The following is a 17,327-nucleotide window of genomic DNA, read 5'->3' on the forward strand; positions in this document are numbered from 1 at the left end:
TTTTTGGAGGAAGAACATGCAAGGTATATCAGATGGCTAGACCATCATCTTTCTGTCCATCTTGAACCAGCCCCCACAATACACAGCAGGTAAGGTGCCCACCCGACCCTTAAGTGGCCAATTATTGCTGATGGAAGGCCCTCAATCTGCTTTTACTGTCGTCATATGCTGGGCTGGGCTGGGCTGGATGGTGGAAAATAAGCAAGAGTGGAAAGACCATTTTCTCACCCAAGCTGGTGAAAAGGCAGTGAGGGTAAATTCTTTTGGGGGCTGACCACCCACATCCCCAGAGTGCCCAATTCTGCCGCACAGAAAAATTCAAGCATCCATAACACTTCTTCCTGGAGATTTTTACAGTCCCAGCAGCACCCCCTACTGAGTTCAGGAAGTCTATCCCTTAGCTTATTAAGGCTATCTGTATTATTGTAGTGGGGCAACCTTTTTTTTAAAAGGACTGGTTGGCTTTCTACCATACCAACTTTTCTTTTTTGGAAGTCAGCAGAACACAAATGCACACATGCTTGTATGAGGAAGAACTTTGACTTTTTTTACGCAGCGAGTGGTAATGATCTGGAATTCATTGCCTAAAAGAGTGATGGAAACTGAGATGATCGATGATTTCAAAAGGAAATTGAATGGGCAGGTGAGGGAAATAAATTTGTAGGGCTATGGGCTAACGATGATTGGAACTGATTGAATTGCTCTACAAAGAACTACATGGAATCAGTGAGTTGAATGGCTACTGCTGTAATGACTCTGACTCCATGGCTGTTTGTGTGTCTGAAGCCTTCATGGTGAACTTCTACTTTTCGTTTTCATCTCCTCTATTTTTCTCGATCAGAAATGTTTTTGAATTGATTATTTGTTCATTTTGTACATAACATAATAATCTCCCCTCTGCAGTCTTGACTGTACACATGCGATTAAGTTGCAAAGTTTTCTTCTTTTCACCTATGCCTGCTGTTGGTTTTTAAAGTTTTCTTTAAACTATTTTTAGAACACCAGTTTTTGAAAGGTCTACATAAGTTAAATGAATGAAGAATGTTGAACTGAATTATCCTCATTCTTTGCATGTAGTTAATCCTCTTTTCAGAGCTCCCTCTTTAGCTACTCTTTTCCTCTGCCCCCTACTCCACCTGATTCTCCAAACTAATCTATCTTGGAACAACTCTGCCATTCAATTATTTTATTTTAGTCCCTTTTTTAATTAGGATCTCCAAGGTGCTTCCTCTAGGCAAATGGCTAAGATGGTAGACTAAAATTGGAGACTAGTTGATATCAACATGCCCAATCTAATTGCTGCTTATGAACAGATCATCATCAGTTAAACAAATATCAGACAAAATTATTTCAGGGTTAGTGTCATTAGGTAATATTTCTCTTCCTGCATTCATTTACATGATGCATGAAATGTCAACTTTCTTTCAAATAATTATGCCGCCTTCATAATTGTATGTATATCAATATATTTGTTTTAGTTGTAAATGCACACTGTCACTTAAATTGGAGTATAAAAACATCTTTGACATACTTCAAATTTTAAAACTGGTAATTTAGTTTGTTTTGCCATGAATTAATTATTCTGTTTATCATGTAGGTGGATGCCTTTGTGATGCAGGGTACTTGGGAGCTAACTGTAGTGATGGTGAGTGTGTCTGTTTTTCTGCATTTTCCATTGTCTTCAAGTTTCTTTTCCCCCCTTTTCTGGGCATCTTGCATTTTATTTTATAACTTCATAATATTTGTTTTGATTCCCCCCCTTTTTTAATTTTAAAAATTGGTTTCTATCATTGTACTAAAATATAATTTAAAATATGCATTGAAAGGCATGTCATCGTTCAAAAGATTAACAAATTAGCAATAACTGAACATTAAGACTTTTTTTGAAAAACAAAGCTAATTTTACTGAAAAAGGTGTTTCCTCTGCCAAAAAAATCAGTATTTCAATGGGGATAGATAGTTACTTTGACATTAGTCCTCCAAATTTGAGACATGGTTTCAAATTTAATTTTACTCCACAACCCTTGTTGCCATGACTTGTGCATATTATTGCATTTGAAAAAATCACTTGGAGCCTTGGAGCTATGCAGTTTTCAGATCTTTTTATGTGAATACACTAAAATAGTAGAGCATATGGCAGCAACTCACATTTTCTCTTCTACTGCACGGGTGTTTTAAATTTTTTGTCCTTAATAAAATGGGCCCATGGAACTTCCAAGAAACATTGTTGGCCAAAAGCTTGATCAAAATGGGTTTTACAAAATGACTACCTGCAGAACATAAGAACATAAGAACGAGGAGCAGGAGTAGGCCATCTGGCCCCTCGAGCCTGCTCTGCCATTCAATAAGATCATGGCTGATCTTTTCATGGATTCAGCTCCACCTACCCACCCGCTCACCATAACCCTTAATTCCTTTACTGTTCAAAAATGTATCTATCCTTGCCTTAAAAACATTCAATGAGGTAGCCTCAACTGCTTCACTGGGCAGAGAATTCCACAGATTCACAACCCTTTGTGTGAAGAAGTTCCTCCTCAACTCAGTCCTAAATCTGCTTCCCCTTATTTTGAGGCCATGCTCCCTAGTTCTAGTTTCACCTGTCAGTGAAAACACTGGCAGAAGGCGGCCATTCCGCCTGCACCAGGCCCGTTGTCCCTGCACTGGGTTAAGGTTTTAAGGAGCTTCTTAAATTAAGAAAGATAAATAGAGTACCTGAAGTTTAGGGAGAGAATTCCAGAGCTTTATAACCTAGGTAGCTGAGGGCACGGCAGCCAATGGTAGAGCAGTTAATTCCAGGGATAGAACAAAGAACAAACAACAATACAGCACAGAAACAGGCCCTTCGGCCCTCCAAGCCTGCGCCGCTCATATGCCCACTAGACCATTCTTTTGTATCCCTCTATTCCCAGTCTGTTCATGTGGCTATCTAGATAAGTCTTAAACGATCCCAGCATGTCCGCCTCAATCACCTTGCTTGGCAGTGCATTCCAGGCCCCCACCACCCTCTGTGTAAAATACGTCCCCCTGACATCTGTGTTGAACCTTGCCCCCCTCACCTTGAGGCTGTGACCCCTTGTGTTCGTCACCTCCGACCTGGGAAAAAGCTTCCCACTGTTCACCCTATCTATGCCCTTCATAATTTTATACACCTCTATTTGGTCGCCCCTCATCCTCCGTCTTTCCAGGGAGAACAACCCCAGTTTGCCCAATCTCTCCTCATAGCTAAGACCCTCCACACCAGGCAACATCCTGGTAAACCTTCTCTGTACTCTCTCCAAAGCCTCCACGTCCTTCTGGTAGTGTGGCAACCAGAACTGGATGCAGTATTCCAAATGTGGCCTAACCATCGTTCTATACAGCCGCAACATCATATGCCAACTTTTATATTCTATGCCCCTTCCAATTAAGGCAAGCATGCCATATGCCTTCTTCACCACCCTCTCCATCTGTGCTGCCACCTTTAAGGATCTGTGGACTTGTACACCCAGGTCCCTCTGTGTGTCTATACTCCTGATGGTTCTGCCATTTATTGTATAGCTCCCCCTTACATTAGATCTACCGAAATGCATCACTTCGCATTTATCTGGATTAAATTCCATCTGCCATTTCTCCGCCCAATGTTCCAGCCTATCTATATCCTGCTGTATTCTTTGACAATGTTCATCACTATCCGTAACTCCAGCAATCTTCGTGTCGTCCGCAAACTTACTGATCACACCAGTTACATCTTCCTCCAAATCATTTATATATATCACAAACAGCAGAGGTCCCAGTACAGAGCCCTGCGGAACACCACTAGTCATAGACCTCCAACTGGAAAAAGACCCCTCCACTGCTACCCTCTGTCTTCTATGGCTAAGCCAGTTCTCCACCCATCTAGCTAGCTCACCTTTTATCCCGTGAGATTTAACCTTTTGCACCAGCCTGCCATGAGGGACCTTGTCATACGCTTTACTAAAAACCATATAGACTACATCCACGGCCCTTCCTTCGTCAATCGTTTTTGTCACCTCCTCAAAAAACTCAACCAAATTTGTGAGGCATGACCTCCCTCGTACAAAACCATGCTGTCTATCGCTAGTGAGATTATTCAGTTCTAAATGCGCATATATCCTATCTCTAAGAATCTTCTCCAACAACTTCCCTACCACGGACGTCAAGCTCACGGCCTATAATTACCCGGGTTATCCTTGCTACCCTTCTTAAATAACGGGACCACATTTGCTATCCTCCAATCCTCTGGGACCTCACCTGTGTCCAGTGAAGAGACCAAGATTTCTGTTAGAGGCCCAGCAATTGCATCTCTCGCCTCCCTGAGGAGTCTAGGATAGGTGCCATCTGACCCTGGGGGTTTGTCTGTCTTAATGCTTCCTAAAAAACCTAACACTTCCTCCCTTGTAATTGAGATTTTTTCTAACAGGTCAACACATCTCTCTGAGACAATACCAGTCAACATGTCCCTCTCCTTTGTGAATACTGAGGCATAGTATTCATTTAGGATCTCACCAACTTCCCTTGGTTCTAAGCATAATTCCCCTCCTTTGTCCCTGAGAGGTCCGATTCTTTCCCTACCAACCCTCTTGTTCCTAATGTATATATAAAATGTCTTAGGATTCTCCTTAATCCTGTCCGTCCAGGACATTTCGTGACCCCTTTTTGCCCTTCTAAGTCCCTGTTTGAGTTCTTTTCTACTTTCTCTGTATTCCTCCAGTGTTCCATCTGTTTTTAGCTGCCTGGACCTCCTGTATGGCATGGTACGGTAGCACAGTGGTTAACACTGCTGCTTCACAGCTCCAGGGACCTGGGTTCGATTCCCGCTTGGGTCACTGTCTGTGTGGAGTTTGCACATTCTCCTCGTGTCTGCGTGGGTTTCCTCCAGGTACTCCGGTTTCCTCCCACAGTCCAAAGATGTGTGGGTTAGGTTGATTGGCCATACTAAAAATTGCCCTTAGTGTCCTGAGATGTGTAAGTTAGAGGGATTAGTGGGTAAAATATGTAGGGATATGGGGGTAGGGCCTGGGTGGGATTGTGGTCGGTGCAGACTCGATGGGCCGATTGGCCTCTTTCTGTACTGTCGGGGTTCTATGATTTCTATGCCTCTTTTTTTCTTTTTGATTAGACCCACAATTTCACTGGTTATCCACGGCTCTCGAATCCTACCTTTCCTATCCTTCCTCTTTACAGGCACATGCCTGTCCTGCAGTCCTATGAACTGCTCCTTAAAAACCTCCTCCCACATGCCAGATGTGGATTTACCCTCGAACAGCCTCTCCCAATCAACAGCCACCAAATCCTGCCTAATCTGGCTGTAGTTAGCCTTCCCCCAATTCAGTACCTTACCCATAGGACAACACTCATCTTTTTCCATTACTATCCTAAAGTTCACAGAATTGTGGTCACTATTTGCCACATGTTCCCCTACTGCAACTTTGATGACCTGACTGGGTTCATTCCCCAGTACTAGGTCCAGTATAGCCCCCTCTCTAGTAGGACTGTCAACATATTGTTCCAAAGAACCTTCCTGTATGCATTTTATAAATTCTTCCCCGTCCAAGCCCCTAGCCCTAAGCGATTTCCAATCTATGTGAGGGAAATTAAAATCTCCCACTACAACAGTCTGGATGCTCCAGACCAGAATTAGATGAGCACAATCTGAGAGTTGGGAGCTGGAGGAGAAATGGGGAGGGAAGGACCATAGAGGGACCTGAAAAAACCAGGATGAAAATTTTAAAATCTAGGCTTAACCAGAGTCCAAACACAGGTAATAGATAAATGGGACTTGAATGACTTCCAAGTTTACAGAGGGTTTACAGACTGGCCAGGAATGCATTGGGATATTCGAGTCTAGAGGTAACAAAGGCATGAATGAGGATTTTAGTATCAGATGGATTGAGGCAGGGACAAAGGTTAGTGGCAGAAATGATCTTTAGTGGTCCAGATCTGTGGTCGGAAGTTCATCTTGGGGTCAAATATAGCATGAAGATTGCAAACTGTCTGATTTGTTCTCAAACTATTTGCCAGGGCGAGAGATGGAGTCAGTGGTGTTTTAGAGCAGGGACCAAAGTTAATGAAAACAAAAAATGCTGGATAAACTAATCAGGGCTGACAGCATCTTGAGAGAAAAGAGTTAAATGTTTTGAGTCAGTACGCCTTTTCTTCAGAGCTCTGAAGAAGTTGTCTCGATTCCACCTTAACCCTGTTTCTCTCTCCGTAGCTGTTGTCAGACCTGTTGAGTTTATCCAGCATTTTCTGTTTCTGATTTCCAGCATCCACAGTATTTTGATTTTATTTATTTACCAAAGTTAATGGTTCCGATTTTGAAGAAATTTCTGCCTGTCCTGTATTGGATAGCAGATGAGCAGTCTGATGTGGTATTGAGATAGAGCTGAGTGTCTAAGTTTGCATTTGAAAACTAACATTATGCTTTCAGATAGCATTGCTGAAGGGGACAGCATTTTGATGAGAAATAGAAGTGGGATAAGGATAGATCCTCGGAGGCCGTCAGAGGTAATAGTGCAGGAGTGGGAAAAGAAGCCATTGCAAGTGATACCTAGTTTCATTCTTACCTAATTACATTCAGCGTAAATGTCATCCTAACCAACTGAATGACAATGGACAAGCAGTGGAGATGTAAGGTGTGGTTAACTGTGTCGAAGGCTGCAACAGATCAAAAAGGGCATGGAAGGATAGTTTGCCATTGTTATAATCATGGGATGTAATTTGTAACTTTGAAAGGCATTTTGGGACTCTAGCAGGGCAGAAGCTTGATTTGAAGGTTTTCGAACAGTTCTGCGAAAGAGCAGTCTGGGTGATAGGTGACTACACATTCAAGGGTTTTGGAGAGGAGTGGTATTTAGCAAGGACTTTGGGGTCAAAGGATTTTTTCAGGCAAGGGTAATAACAGCAGATTTAAAGGTGAGCAAGAGACAGCACCAGAAGATGGAACTGTCAACAATATCAACTAACATGAGGACCAGGAAGGGTGGTTGGGTGGTCAGCAGTTTAGTGGACATGGGTTGAAGGAGCAGGAGGTGGACTCCATGGATATGATGAGCTCAACAGAGGGTATGAAGAGAGATGGAGAATCAGGAGAAAAATTGCAAGTTCAGGGCGAGCAGAGGGAAATTTTAGAGGATGTTTTGGCATGATTTCAGTCCATGAGCTGCTTGAACATTGGAACGTTGGAGATGATAGTGGAGGAAACAGAAGAAAGAGGTTTAAGAAGATGGTTTATGGTTTATTAAAAATCTGCGGATTATTTTTGCTTTCCAGGATGATTCTTGAATAGCAAACAGGATCTTTAGTGCTTTTGTGGTTCAACCAGATCTGGCAGTGGATAACTGAACCAGTTGACCTCCTGACCTTTTCCAGCCTATATCCCTTGGACTTCGAGGTGCCAAACTGAGGGCTAGACCAAGGGAAATAGCCAGGCTGAGAGAGTGTAATGGTTTTATTGGGGACTAAGGCATCTAAGGTGGGAGATAAGAATGTGGTTGAGCAAATCCGTAGCAAACAGAGAGCCAGAGGCTAAACAGTCGGAATTTTGAAAGTGCAGTTGTAAGTAAATCGGGAGATAGTTTTCCAGGAGTGAATTCAGAAGGAAGTGTTGGGGCACGGCAGAGGGATGTGGGGTGGAGAGCAGTGATCAGTTGGCTTCACCTGCGATTGATGGGATGGGAGTAGCAAGGCCAAAAGAGATGGCAAAGGTCAAAGGTGTGGCTATTGAAGAGTTGACATGGAAAGATTTGGAGAAGATAAGATGGGAAAGAGATAAGATGGAGGTTGAAATCACCAAGGACAGGAAGTAGTTCACTGCAGAGGCTGAGAGGGGGGCAGTGAAGATATTTTAATGAGAACATTTTCTTTGTACTGAAGAGGGCAGTAGGGTGTGAAGAATTTGAGGTGGAGTGGAACATATGGACATAAAAACAAAAAAGGATGGTGAGGCCAGGAAAGGGAAAAGGACTAGTTAATAACGAGTAAAACCACACAAAAGAAATTGATGGGATGATCAGAGGAGTGAGCGCTGAGGGTCAAGATCTGCTTTGTCGATGAATGTCACACCACCACATTAGTTTTGGGCTCGTGATGGAAGGTGGGGAGGCTTCATTTAGGGGGAAGGTGTTGACACACCTTAGCCAAGTTTCCATTAAGGATAATGGTGTTGCAATCATGCACAATAAGTTTATGGATGACAAGGGGCTTGTTCACCAGTGAAGGACTTCTGGAGGGAGATGCAGAGATGGGTGATGATCTATTGGTCATGTCCACAAGGTCAGCAGTGACAGGCAAGTTGCATGGGAAGATGATTAGCCTCCAGCAGACTTGCTAGGCAGCACATTTGGTAAGAGAGTAGAATGGGGCAGTATGTGGTTGCTTGGATTGCATTCCTCGATGAGCCCTTTGGACGCTGCCACAATAGGCGCAGAGAGAAACTGTAGGCTTATCCAAGAGGGATTCAAGCCTAGAAAAGAAGCAAGCAAGGCCAAGAAGCACCGAAGGGTTAGGATAAGGAATTTAGAGGGCCAAGTAACTGAGGGAGAAAAGTGAAGAAGGCATGACAGTAGATGTGAGGTGTCTGCGATGATGAGGGAAAAAAGGGGTGAAGTCAAGGTAGAGCAGAAAGTACATGAGTGGACTCGAGTGCAAATTGCATTGGCCTGTTATATTAAAACTAGGATGCATAACATGATGGTAAACAAGGAATGGAAAATAGGAGATAATAGGATGGCATTCAGAGTTAGTCAGAGCTTTTGTGGTAGTATACTGATAGTAGGGTGGAGTCAGCATTGAGCGTCAACAAACTGTTATCAGTTTGTAGATGGTTGCTGAGCATCCAAAACCTATTGTGGATGCACTGATGGTTTCTTTGGGGGGGGAAAGATGCCGGAGATCGACAGAAGCAGTTGCAGAATCAGAAGATGTTGGCAAAGTTGAAACAATAAAATCGAGGAGCAACAGAATTTTTTGGTATTTGGCCCAGCTGAACAAAATGAAGCTGAAAACTAATGTAACCAGTGGTCAGTCGTAGACTCAGCAGGAGACATAAAGTGTCTCAGTCATGGCAGTGGTTGGGAAAGGGCTGTGAAGTGATCACCAAAGAGCAGATCAAAGACAAAAGTTAGACCTTGTAGCCAAGTGCTGAAGCATGTTCTTGATGTTGAGAACAGTCCAGACATTTGAAGTCCAGTTTGATCTAAGATTATTCCAGATTTTTTTCCACAGCTGACAAAAGTAAAGAAGGTACAACAGGTTTATTTATGCTACCAAATGAACCTGTTGGACTTTAACCTGGTGTTGTTAAACTTCTTACTGTGTTTACCCCAGTCCAACACCGGCATCTCCACATCAAAAGTAAAGAAGAGCAGGCAGTAGAGACAGAGGCAGAATCTTATGGTTTATTCCAGTATAGTTCACCACAGAAACATCTTGGTGTCCACAGAAGTCCAGGAATTCCAGCTTGAGAAGATCCAGGTCCAGGGTTTACCAGATCTTTACACAAAAGCTCACAAGATAAGGCCAGGGGATTGGGTTTGAACTAATAGACTGAGGCTTTTTAAGATGCTCGTTAACTTGAAGTTTGGACCAAAATACACCCATGTTCGAATCCAGCAGAAGAGAGGATTTTAGGGTTGGAGAGGACAGTTGATGGCTGTGGATAGATGTGCATGATGATTAGCATCCCGAGGAGCTGACTACCCAGGAGCACCAAGAACAATTGTCTAACCTCTAGACCACAAAAATAAACACAATCTACCAGGAAATAAATACAAGCACAATTAGGACTGAATTTGAGAATTTAGAAGGCTGAATTGACATGTTGGAAATCTTGCATTGGGACAAAATGGTGAACTAGCTAAAGTGAAATTTAGAAAAGTTAACTATTAAACCAATACATGTGATTACATTCAAAATTCTGTATCAACGAATTGACCTTAAAATTCTGGATATGCAATTCAAGATAGATTTTTATGCTGTCATGCCTAGCATTGTTTATGTAAATTTTCCATGGTAATTGTTTTCTTTGTGTTAAAAGATCTCAATGCAGAACATCATAAGCAATGTTCAATTTTCAGCACTTTTTTCCATTTCTTTTCCCAACAGAATGCCCTAGTGGATTCTATGGTGATGGTTGTAGCCAAAAATGTCATTGCATAAATGGTGGGATTTGTGATCATATACATGGTACTTGCAGCTGTCCATCTGGTTATCGTGGAGACTTCTGTGAACAAGGTGAATTTACAAAATTGAAAACAAAGCTCTGATGTACAAACACATGAACCATGATGCTACTTGAAGAAGTCTCTAGTTACCAACACCTTAACCAACTAGCTGGTCAACATAGTTCAAGCAAGTCTGGCTAACTCTAATTCTAACATTTCAGCTGAGTATCAGATTGCCTCAAATATATAAATCCTCTTGTGGGTGCAACACTAGCCTTCTCACAGTTGTTCATAAATGTTTTGCTTCTTTGCCCTATGGATTTTGTGGATATAAAACTAATTGGTGACCAGGGTTTAAAAGTTTCAAAGAAACTTGCTGCCAAAGTAGCATGGTCAATATTTGAATGTTATTTTGAATGGTGGTGCCATTTGATGGGAGGTGCCTTGGAGGTGTAGGAAACCAGTTGAAGTAAAGTTTGGGTGAGCAGTAGAACACATTGTTTACTGATTGCAGCAGGAGGCAGTATAAAAAAAAAATTATTTATTGAATAGTTAAATGAGCCTACAGAGTTACATTGGCTACAATAATTGTTTAAGACATTGTACAAGTTTAAGCAAAGCTTGCCATTTTTGTTCATTTCTGTTCTGTTTGAGAATTAAGGAATTTGCAAATGTGCTGAAAAAAATATGAATTTAATTGGACAAATTTGAATTTGAGCTATAACCATATATCAAATTTTGAGATTTGGGATATTGGTGGTTAAGTGTGACGACAAATGTGAGACCAACTCCTAGATCTCCCATTTCTCAAGTTTCAGGATATAGTTCACTGTTAAACCTGTAAAATACCATGTAATATTGAGATGACTGAACAAGATATTTAAATATGTAATTTCCATATGTTGGGAAGCACATTATGGATCATTACTGTTCCTTTATCTATCCATTTTTATCTCGTTCGGTTTTAATGCTCAGGATGCATAGCAAGTTGAATTATACCAAAGTTAAATAGATGGACCTTAATTGCACCCAGGAGAAAGCCGTGAAGTTCAGAGGCTTAGTGGTTACAGGAGCATGTCAGGGACTGAGTATTCTGCAGTAAATGACTCAGCTCTTGACTTCCTAAATCCTTTCGACCATCTACAAGGCAAAAGTCAGGAGTGTTACAGAATACTCTCCACAAGGTTGGCTTACTGAAGTTCAACAACATTTGAAGCTCAACACCATCTACAGCACAGCAGACCATTTGACTGGCCCTCCTTTCATGATCAGCAAACCATGGCTGCAGTGTATTCCAGCTACACAAAGCAGAGCAGCAGCTCAGCAAGGCTTTTGAAATAGCACCTTCCAAATCTGTGACCTCTGTTGCCGAAAAAAACCGTGTCAGCAGACACTTCTGACCACCCTCGCCTCCAAGTTCCCCTCCAAATCTCACCATCCTGATTTGGAGATGCATCACTGTTCCTTCACCATATCAAAATCCTTGAAATTCCTCTCCAACAGCACCTGCACACTGTGGACTACAGTGGAGGCCAGCTCACCACTACCTTCTCCTCATCACCACCACCTCGAGGGCAATTCGGAACAAGAAGGGCAATAAATGCTGGCCTTGCTCATGGCACCCCTTTTTGCAGGTAGTTTTGCCACATTTAGCCTAAAAATGTGCACCTGTGTTAGCACAACTAACAAGTCCTAATCAAACATTTACAACCTATTGACCATTTGGAAAGTGTTCCTAGCTTTCCCAAAACAATCTACTTCTCATACCAGAAGCAATCAGTTTGGCATCTCTTCTAACTGTTAATTATTACTTGTATCTAAAATGGTACCCCTGATGCTTTGACCCCTTCCTCACCATTAATTCAGCTTTTATCTTAAGGCTTCATTGCAGTATTTGGCACTTTGGAGAAGTCATATGGACTTGAAATGTTAACTGTTTCTGTCTCCACAGATGCTGCCAGACCCGCTGAGTTTTTCGATTTTGTTTTATTTATGACTTTCATCACTAAGCTTGTGTACAGTGCAATTTGATAATGTGAGCCTTATTAATTGCATAAGTGTGTCAAAGAGGTGAAATCTAACAGCCACCACCTAAATGTTCCTCTCCGAGGCACACCCCAATCTGATTTGGAACTATATCACTGTTCCTTGTATGTCTCTGGTTAAATATCCTGGAACACTATCTATAATAGCACATAGATTGCAGCAGTTCAAGAAAACAGCTTGCCATCACCTTCTCAAGGGCACGCGGGGATGGGCAACCAATACTGACCGTTGGTGATGCTCACATGCCATGAAAGATATAATTTTTTAACTTGGTAATACAGGAGAGGGAATCCTGGGGTTTGAGTAGAAATTTGGATTTGGTATAAAGGGACGTGGAAGATTCAGGATTGCTGGCATTTGGCAGCACTAGAGTTGGGGTTGCAAATCGCAGTTCTGATGCTGCCAAGTCCCAGACAGAGTGCTATCAAACCCCAGAACCTTTCTGCTGGTCTCTTGATTGCTTATACTCTAGTTCTATCTACCCATCTCTATCTCTCATGTGTTTCCTCTGCCTCAGTCATATAGATGCAAATATCTCAGGATTTCACTTTGAAATAGAATTGAAGTATAAAGTTTACATGAGAAATTTTATCTGAGTCTGACTTGATTTAAAATCGCTTGGCTTAAGAAAAATGCTGTTATACCATGAGGAAACACCAATGTTGACTGACCCTCGATTTAAGGGTGATGTCTACTTGGTGTGAGTTTCTGCCATGATTCTTCATGTGACTAAACAGGCCAGTTTTGGATCTACATCTGTTTTGGAACATGAGGCAGGGCATAGTGAGATAGTGGGACCTGGAATCTAGGATTTGCTTCATTTTCTTCTCTGCCATTGCTCCATTGCTCTGTCTCATCATAAAGACATTGGGACTCAGAGTGATAGAAAAGTTGTTGCCATTCTGAATAATTGTAGCAAGCTCATTCCAGTCATTGAGGTCAATGTCAGCATTATCTTTGTCCTCCCCGGAATGTTGGAGTTGAGAGCACAGCACCTGGCAGGGGTGATGGTTTCAGCCATCTGGGCACAATGTCCAGTCCATCAAAGTTGATTTTGTGGGAGTTTTACCTGAATGCTTGTGGAGCTACCTTCAACAAGGGAACTAGTGTTTGTTCGACAGTCATCCCAATGAATCTGGAGGATGCTGCTGAGGTATTACTGATGGAATTTCTCTAACGCCTTTGTGTATTGTTAATGTGCAACCCAGGTCTCGATTCAAAGGAATAATGCTGTTGCCTGTTGAGAAATTCTGTATATTTGAAATTGCAGCCTCTTTGAAATTGTATGCATAAGTGTAGTCCTTCATTAGCTGGCAGCCAGTGGTAGATTTGGAACCTACTAACTCAAGATCAAGAATTTTGAGGAAGGGTGAGGCCTCCCGGCAAAATGCTAAGGTATTCAAAGACAGAAAACAATGTTATAGGCAAGCTCAATTGTTACTGTAAATATGTAACTCCCCTTAAAATCTTGTACCCATAGTTGCAGGTCTCTCTGCACAAAAGCTGCACTGTGCCTCAGGATTAACATAATCAGCCAGCTTCTGAAATCTGTTCAGAACAACTCGAGCAAAGGCTTTCCCTACTGTGCTGAGCAGAGAGATTCCATGGTAGTTGTTGCAGTCACCGTGGTCACCCTTGTTCTTAGAGGGTGATGATGTTGGCATTGTGCATGTCCTGTGGTACTGCTCCTTCATTCAAGCACTAGCAAAGCAGTTCATGGAGTTTGGGAGTATAGCTGGCTTGGCATACTTGATTATTTCAGGAGTAATGCTGTCTGTTCCAGGTGCCTTTCTAATGGCTAGGGAATCAGTGGTGTTACTGAGCTCCAGTTTTGGCTGTTTGTCTAGCTCATCTAGTAGAGGCTGAACTGCATTGAGGGCGGCATCAGTGATGACATTTTCTCTGGAGTAGTTCTAGGTCATGCTCCACCCAGTGGTTCATTTGCTTGCTTTGGTCAGTGATTGTCCCCCCTGATTTAGGCATGAGGGAGGGTGGGGGTGCAGTCGTCTTGATAGTGGGCAAAAACCTTCTTGATGCCGTCGTACATTTCTCTGTTTCCAATGTCAGAGGCCAACAGGATATGACTGCATAGGTGTTGCCAGTTTGCACATCGCCTAGCTGTTCTTTGCATGGCTTTAAGTGCTGAGGATGTTTTCTCGCTGGAGGCTTGCATGTAGTTCAGTAGTGCAATATGCTTAGTGAGTATGACTGGTTCCATCTCTTTAAACCGGACCTGAAACCAGTCTACACTCTGCTTCTCACATTTGCCAAAGGTGGTCATTGCTATGTTATTGCTGATGTCTCTAATGTGGGCTTACTTCATCTCTGCATCCACTGCAGAGATGTTTTGAAGGGCATGTTCAAGAGAATTGAGAAACTCCTGTGACAACAGTGGGTGAGAAATTTTGGTAGTGTTGATGTACGGATGCCAATTTTGCTTGGAATGATGTATCTTTGGCTGGAATCTAATGTTGCTGCATACCAGGAAGTGGTTGGTGTTGCAGTCCGCACTATGGAAGCTGCGTGTAATTAGAACATTTCATGGAGGCTTGCATGGTGATGATGACATCCAGCTTGTACGTCTTCATGAAACCTGGCAACAGGGTTTGGTGTGAAAGAATGAGTTGGTGATAGAGGTTGTGGTAAGCACAATTCCAGTCTCTGTCCATTCTCGTTCATCGTTCCAATACCATGTCATCTGAGGCAGGGGCCATGAGTCATGGTTGATCCCCACCCTGAACTGAGCAAGGAGATTCTGATGGTGAAGCCTACTCCATGCCAACTTGGCTCTTTTGGGTCTCTACCCTGCCAATAAAAAGTGTAGCCTTGCTCCCTTAGTGATCCACTTGCAAGGAGGTGTGTCTCCTGAAGCACTGCAATGTCCACATTAAGTCTACTGTTGATGATAGCGGTCTTCCAAGAGTTGGCGATCTGAGAGTTCTTCTGACAGGCCTGGACACGTGGTTCTGATGTTCCAGCTTGCAAAATGAAGGGCTTCTTTCCTGTCTGATTTGCTTGGTGAGGTGTTACAGTTTGCTTGTCAGGCAATGACCCTAAGCTCCTCGTACCCATTTGAGCAGATAGACTGTGGTGGGAAGGCACCTTACTGCCCAGTTCGAGGCGAATGATAGTTGTCCGATGAGACACAGTGATCTTTCCCACTGTTGAAGACAGCTCCTGGCACCCATTCTCAATGCAATCGAGCTGGGCTTATAACCCATAACTGCTGCCTTCCGTGTTGTTTTGGTCACTGAGGCAGCTGTGGTGTGACTTCTCCATGGCGCATGCCTGGACGGGATATATGGAGGTTTTAGGTTGCCTAAGCATAGATCCCTTTCTTGGCCTTACTGGTGGGTCCAAATGAGCTCAAAGCATGACGTCCGGTACCAATTTGCCTGCAGGATTGGCCAGAATGTGTGGTAAAAGACGCATGACCGTTTTACAGGGCTCCACTCCGATTTTCTGTTAGGGTTTACTCCCTTAGTCTTAGTCCCTCCCAAGATATTCAGAAGCAGTGATTAAGTTTAAAGTTTATTTATGAGTGTCACAAATAGGCTTACTTTAACACTCCAATAAAGTTACTGTGAAAATCCCGTAGTCGCCATACTCCAGCACCTGTTCGAGTACACTGAGGGAGAATTTAGCATGGGCAATGCACGGAACCAGCACATCTCTTGGACTGTGGGAGGAAACGGGAGCATCTGGAGGAAACCCACGCAGACACAGGGAGAACGTGCAGACTCCGCACAAACAGTGACCCAAGCTGGGAATCAAACCTGGGTCCCTGCCGCTGTGAGGCAGCAGTGCTAACCACTATGTCACCCATCCCTTAGCAGGGTCCCTCACAGGTACTGTCAGCTGGAGCCAGCTGGACCGGGTCTCTCAAAGGTAGGGTTGACTGTCACTGAAGTCGCTCCACATCACAGGGGCTACCCACTATCACAACACCAGGCCCTACAGGCATCTGATCAATATGGAATCACTTGTTGTTTGTCACATCAGTTGGAAGGATATCTGTAGCAAACATACCAGTGACAGATGAGGTTATTTCTCTTGCAGCTATTTTGCTGCAATCTTTGAACAAGCAAGGGTGCCCAAGAGTGATTAACAAGGCAGCACTACTCATGTAGCTTTTGCCCCAGAAAGTTAATCCAAGGGATGCTTTCACTGTTGCAGTAGTTTAAGGAATCATGTAGGTATGTGGAGGAGTTGTCAAGTTTGCACACATCTGTAAGCAACTTTTTGGTTGGCAATTGATTCCAAATAACTATCCACACTTTACAGCATAAGCCACTTGTGATGCTCTCCTTCATTTTGGCCATCTATAACTCCACTAAAAGTCAACTGTCAGCTCTGTTCAAGAATCCAGACAAAATGTGATGACACTGATTAACTTTTTAAGTTGGGTTCTAAATATAATGCTCACAGGTGGAAAATTAGAAGGGAGTCACTTGTCAGTGGTAACATTCATAACACAATACCAGGAAGGTCTGCAATACTTTTGATTATTAAGCTGCCTGACTTCTTTAATGTGACTTAGAAGGGAAGATATGTAACTGAGGGCTATGACTCTTATTTTGCTCTTTCTCGGTGATGCTCTAAAAAGTAAAATAGTCTGAGCTAAACCTGTCATGTTTTTAGCTGATTTAAATTTAAATACTCTGCATTTCAGCTTAAACTCGCTGGAGTAAGTTTTATATGTCTCCAAGGAGATGATGATACTTAAAAGATGCAATATATTTTGACAAAATATCATGTAATTCTCAGTAGATTGTCTTGATTCATAAAAGTGGTGCTTTGTTACTGTGCATATCAGTTACCCAAATGGCCAGAAAGAGTTGACTGCTAGCATAGTCATCAGTGGTGGTGTCTGAGTTCTCTCAAGTGAAAATGCAGTAATTGATAAAACCATGCTGAGACAGGGGATGTGACTAGCCTGCTGCACTGGGGGTTTGCTGATGCCTGCAATCATCGTTTTCCTAAGCTAGGGTAGAGTAAGGGAGCAGGGTAGTCAATGAGGTTAAACCGAGGCTCTACCTGATACAATTTTTCAAAGCCATCTCAGCCTTTTGGCTATGATGAAGTGTTAGGTCAAACCTGGGGCGGGGGGTGTAATGC

The 17,327-nt window shown here is 42.8% G+C and overlaps 1 protein-coding gene across 3 annotated transcripts in view; it reads left to right on the forward strand.

Annotated features, from left to right (window-relative positions):
• Nucleotides 1–17,327, forward strand: part of nagpa (N-acetylglucosamine-1-phosphodiester alpha-N-acetylglucosaminidase) — a 79,783-nt gene that overhangs the window by 47,404 nt on the left and 15,052 nt on the right. For all 3 annotated transcript variants that reach the window (XM_078215934.1, XM_078215935.1, XM_078215936.1), the window contains 2 exons: nt 1,598–1,645; nt 10,105–10,233. In XM_078215934.1, the coding sequence (XP_078072060.1) occupies nt 1,598–1,645; nt 10,105–10,233 (177 nt within the window). The remainder of the gene's footprint in view (nt 1–1,597; nt 1,646–10,104; nt 10,234–17,327) is intronic.

This window comes from Mustelus asterias, chromosome 7, assembly GCF_964213995.1.
Source record: "Mustelus asterias chromosome 7, sMusAst1.hap1.1, whole genome shotgun sequence".
NCBI classification, from domain to species: Eukaryota; Metazoa; Chordata; class Chondrichthyes; order Carcharhiniformes; family Triakidae; genus Mustelus; species Mustelus asterias.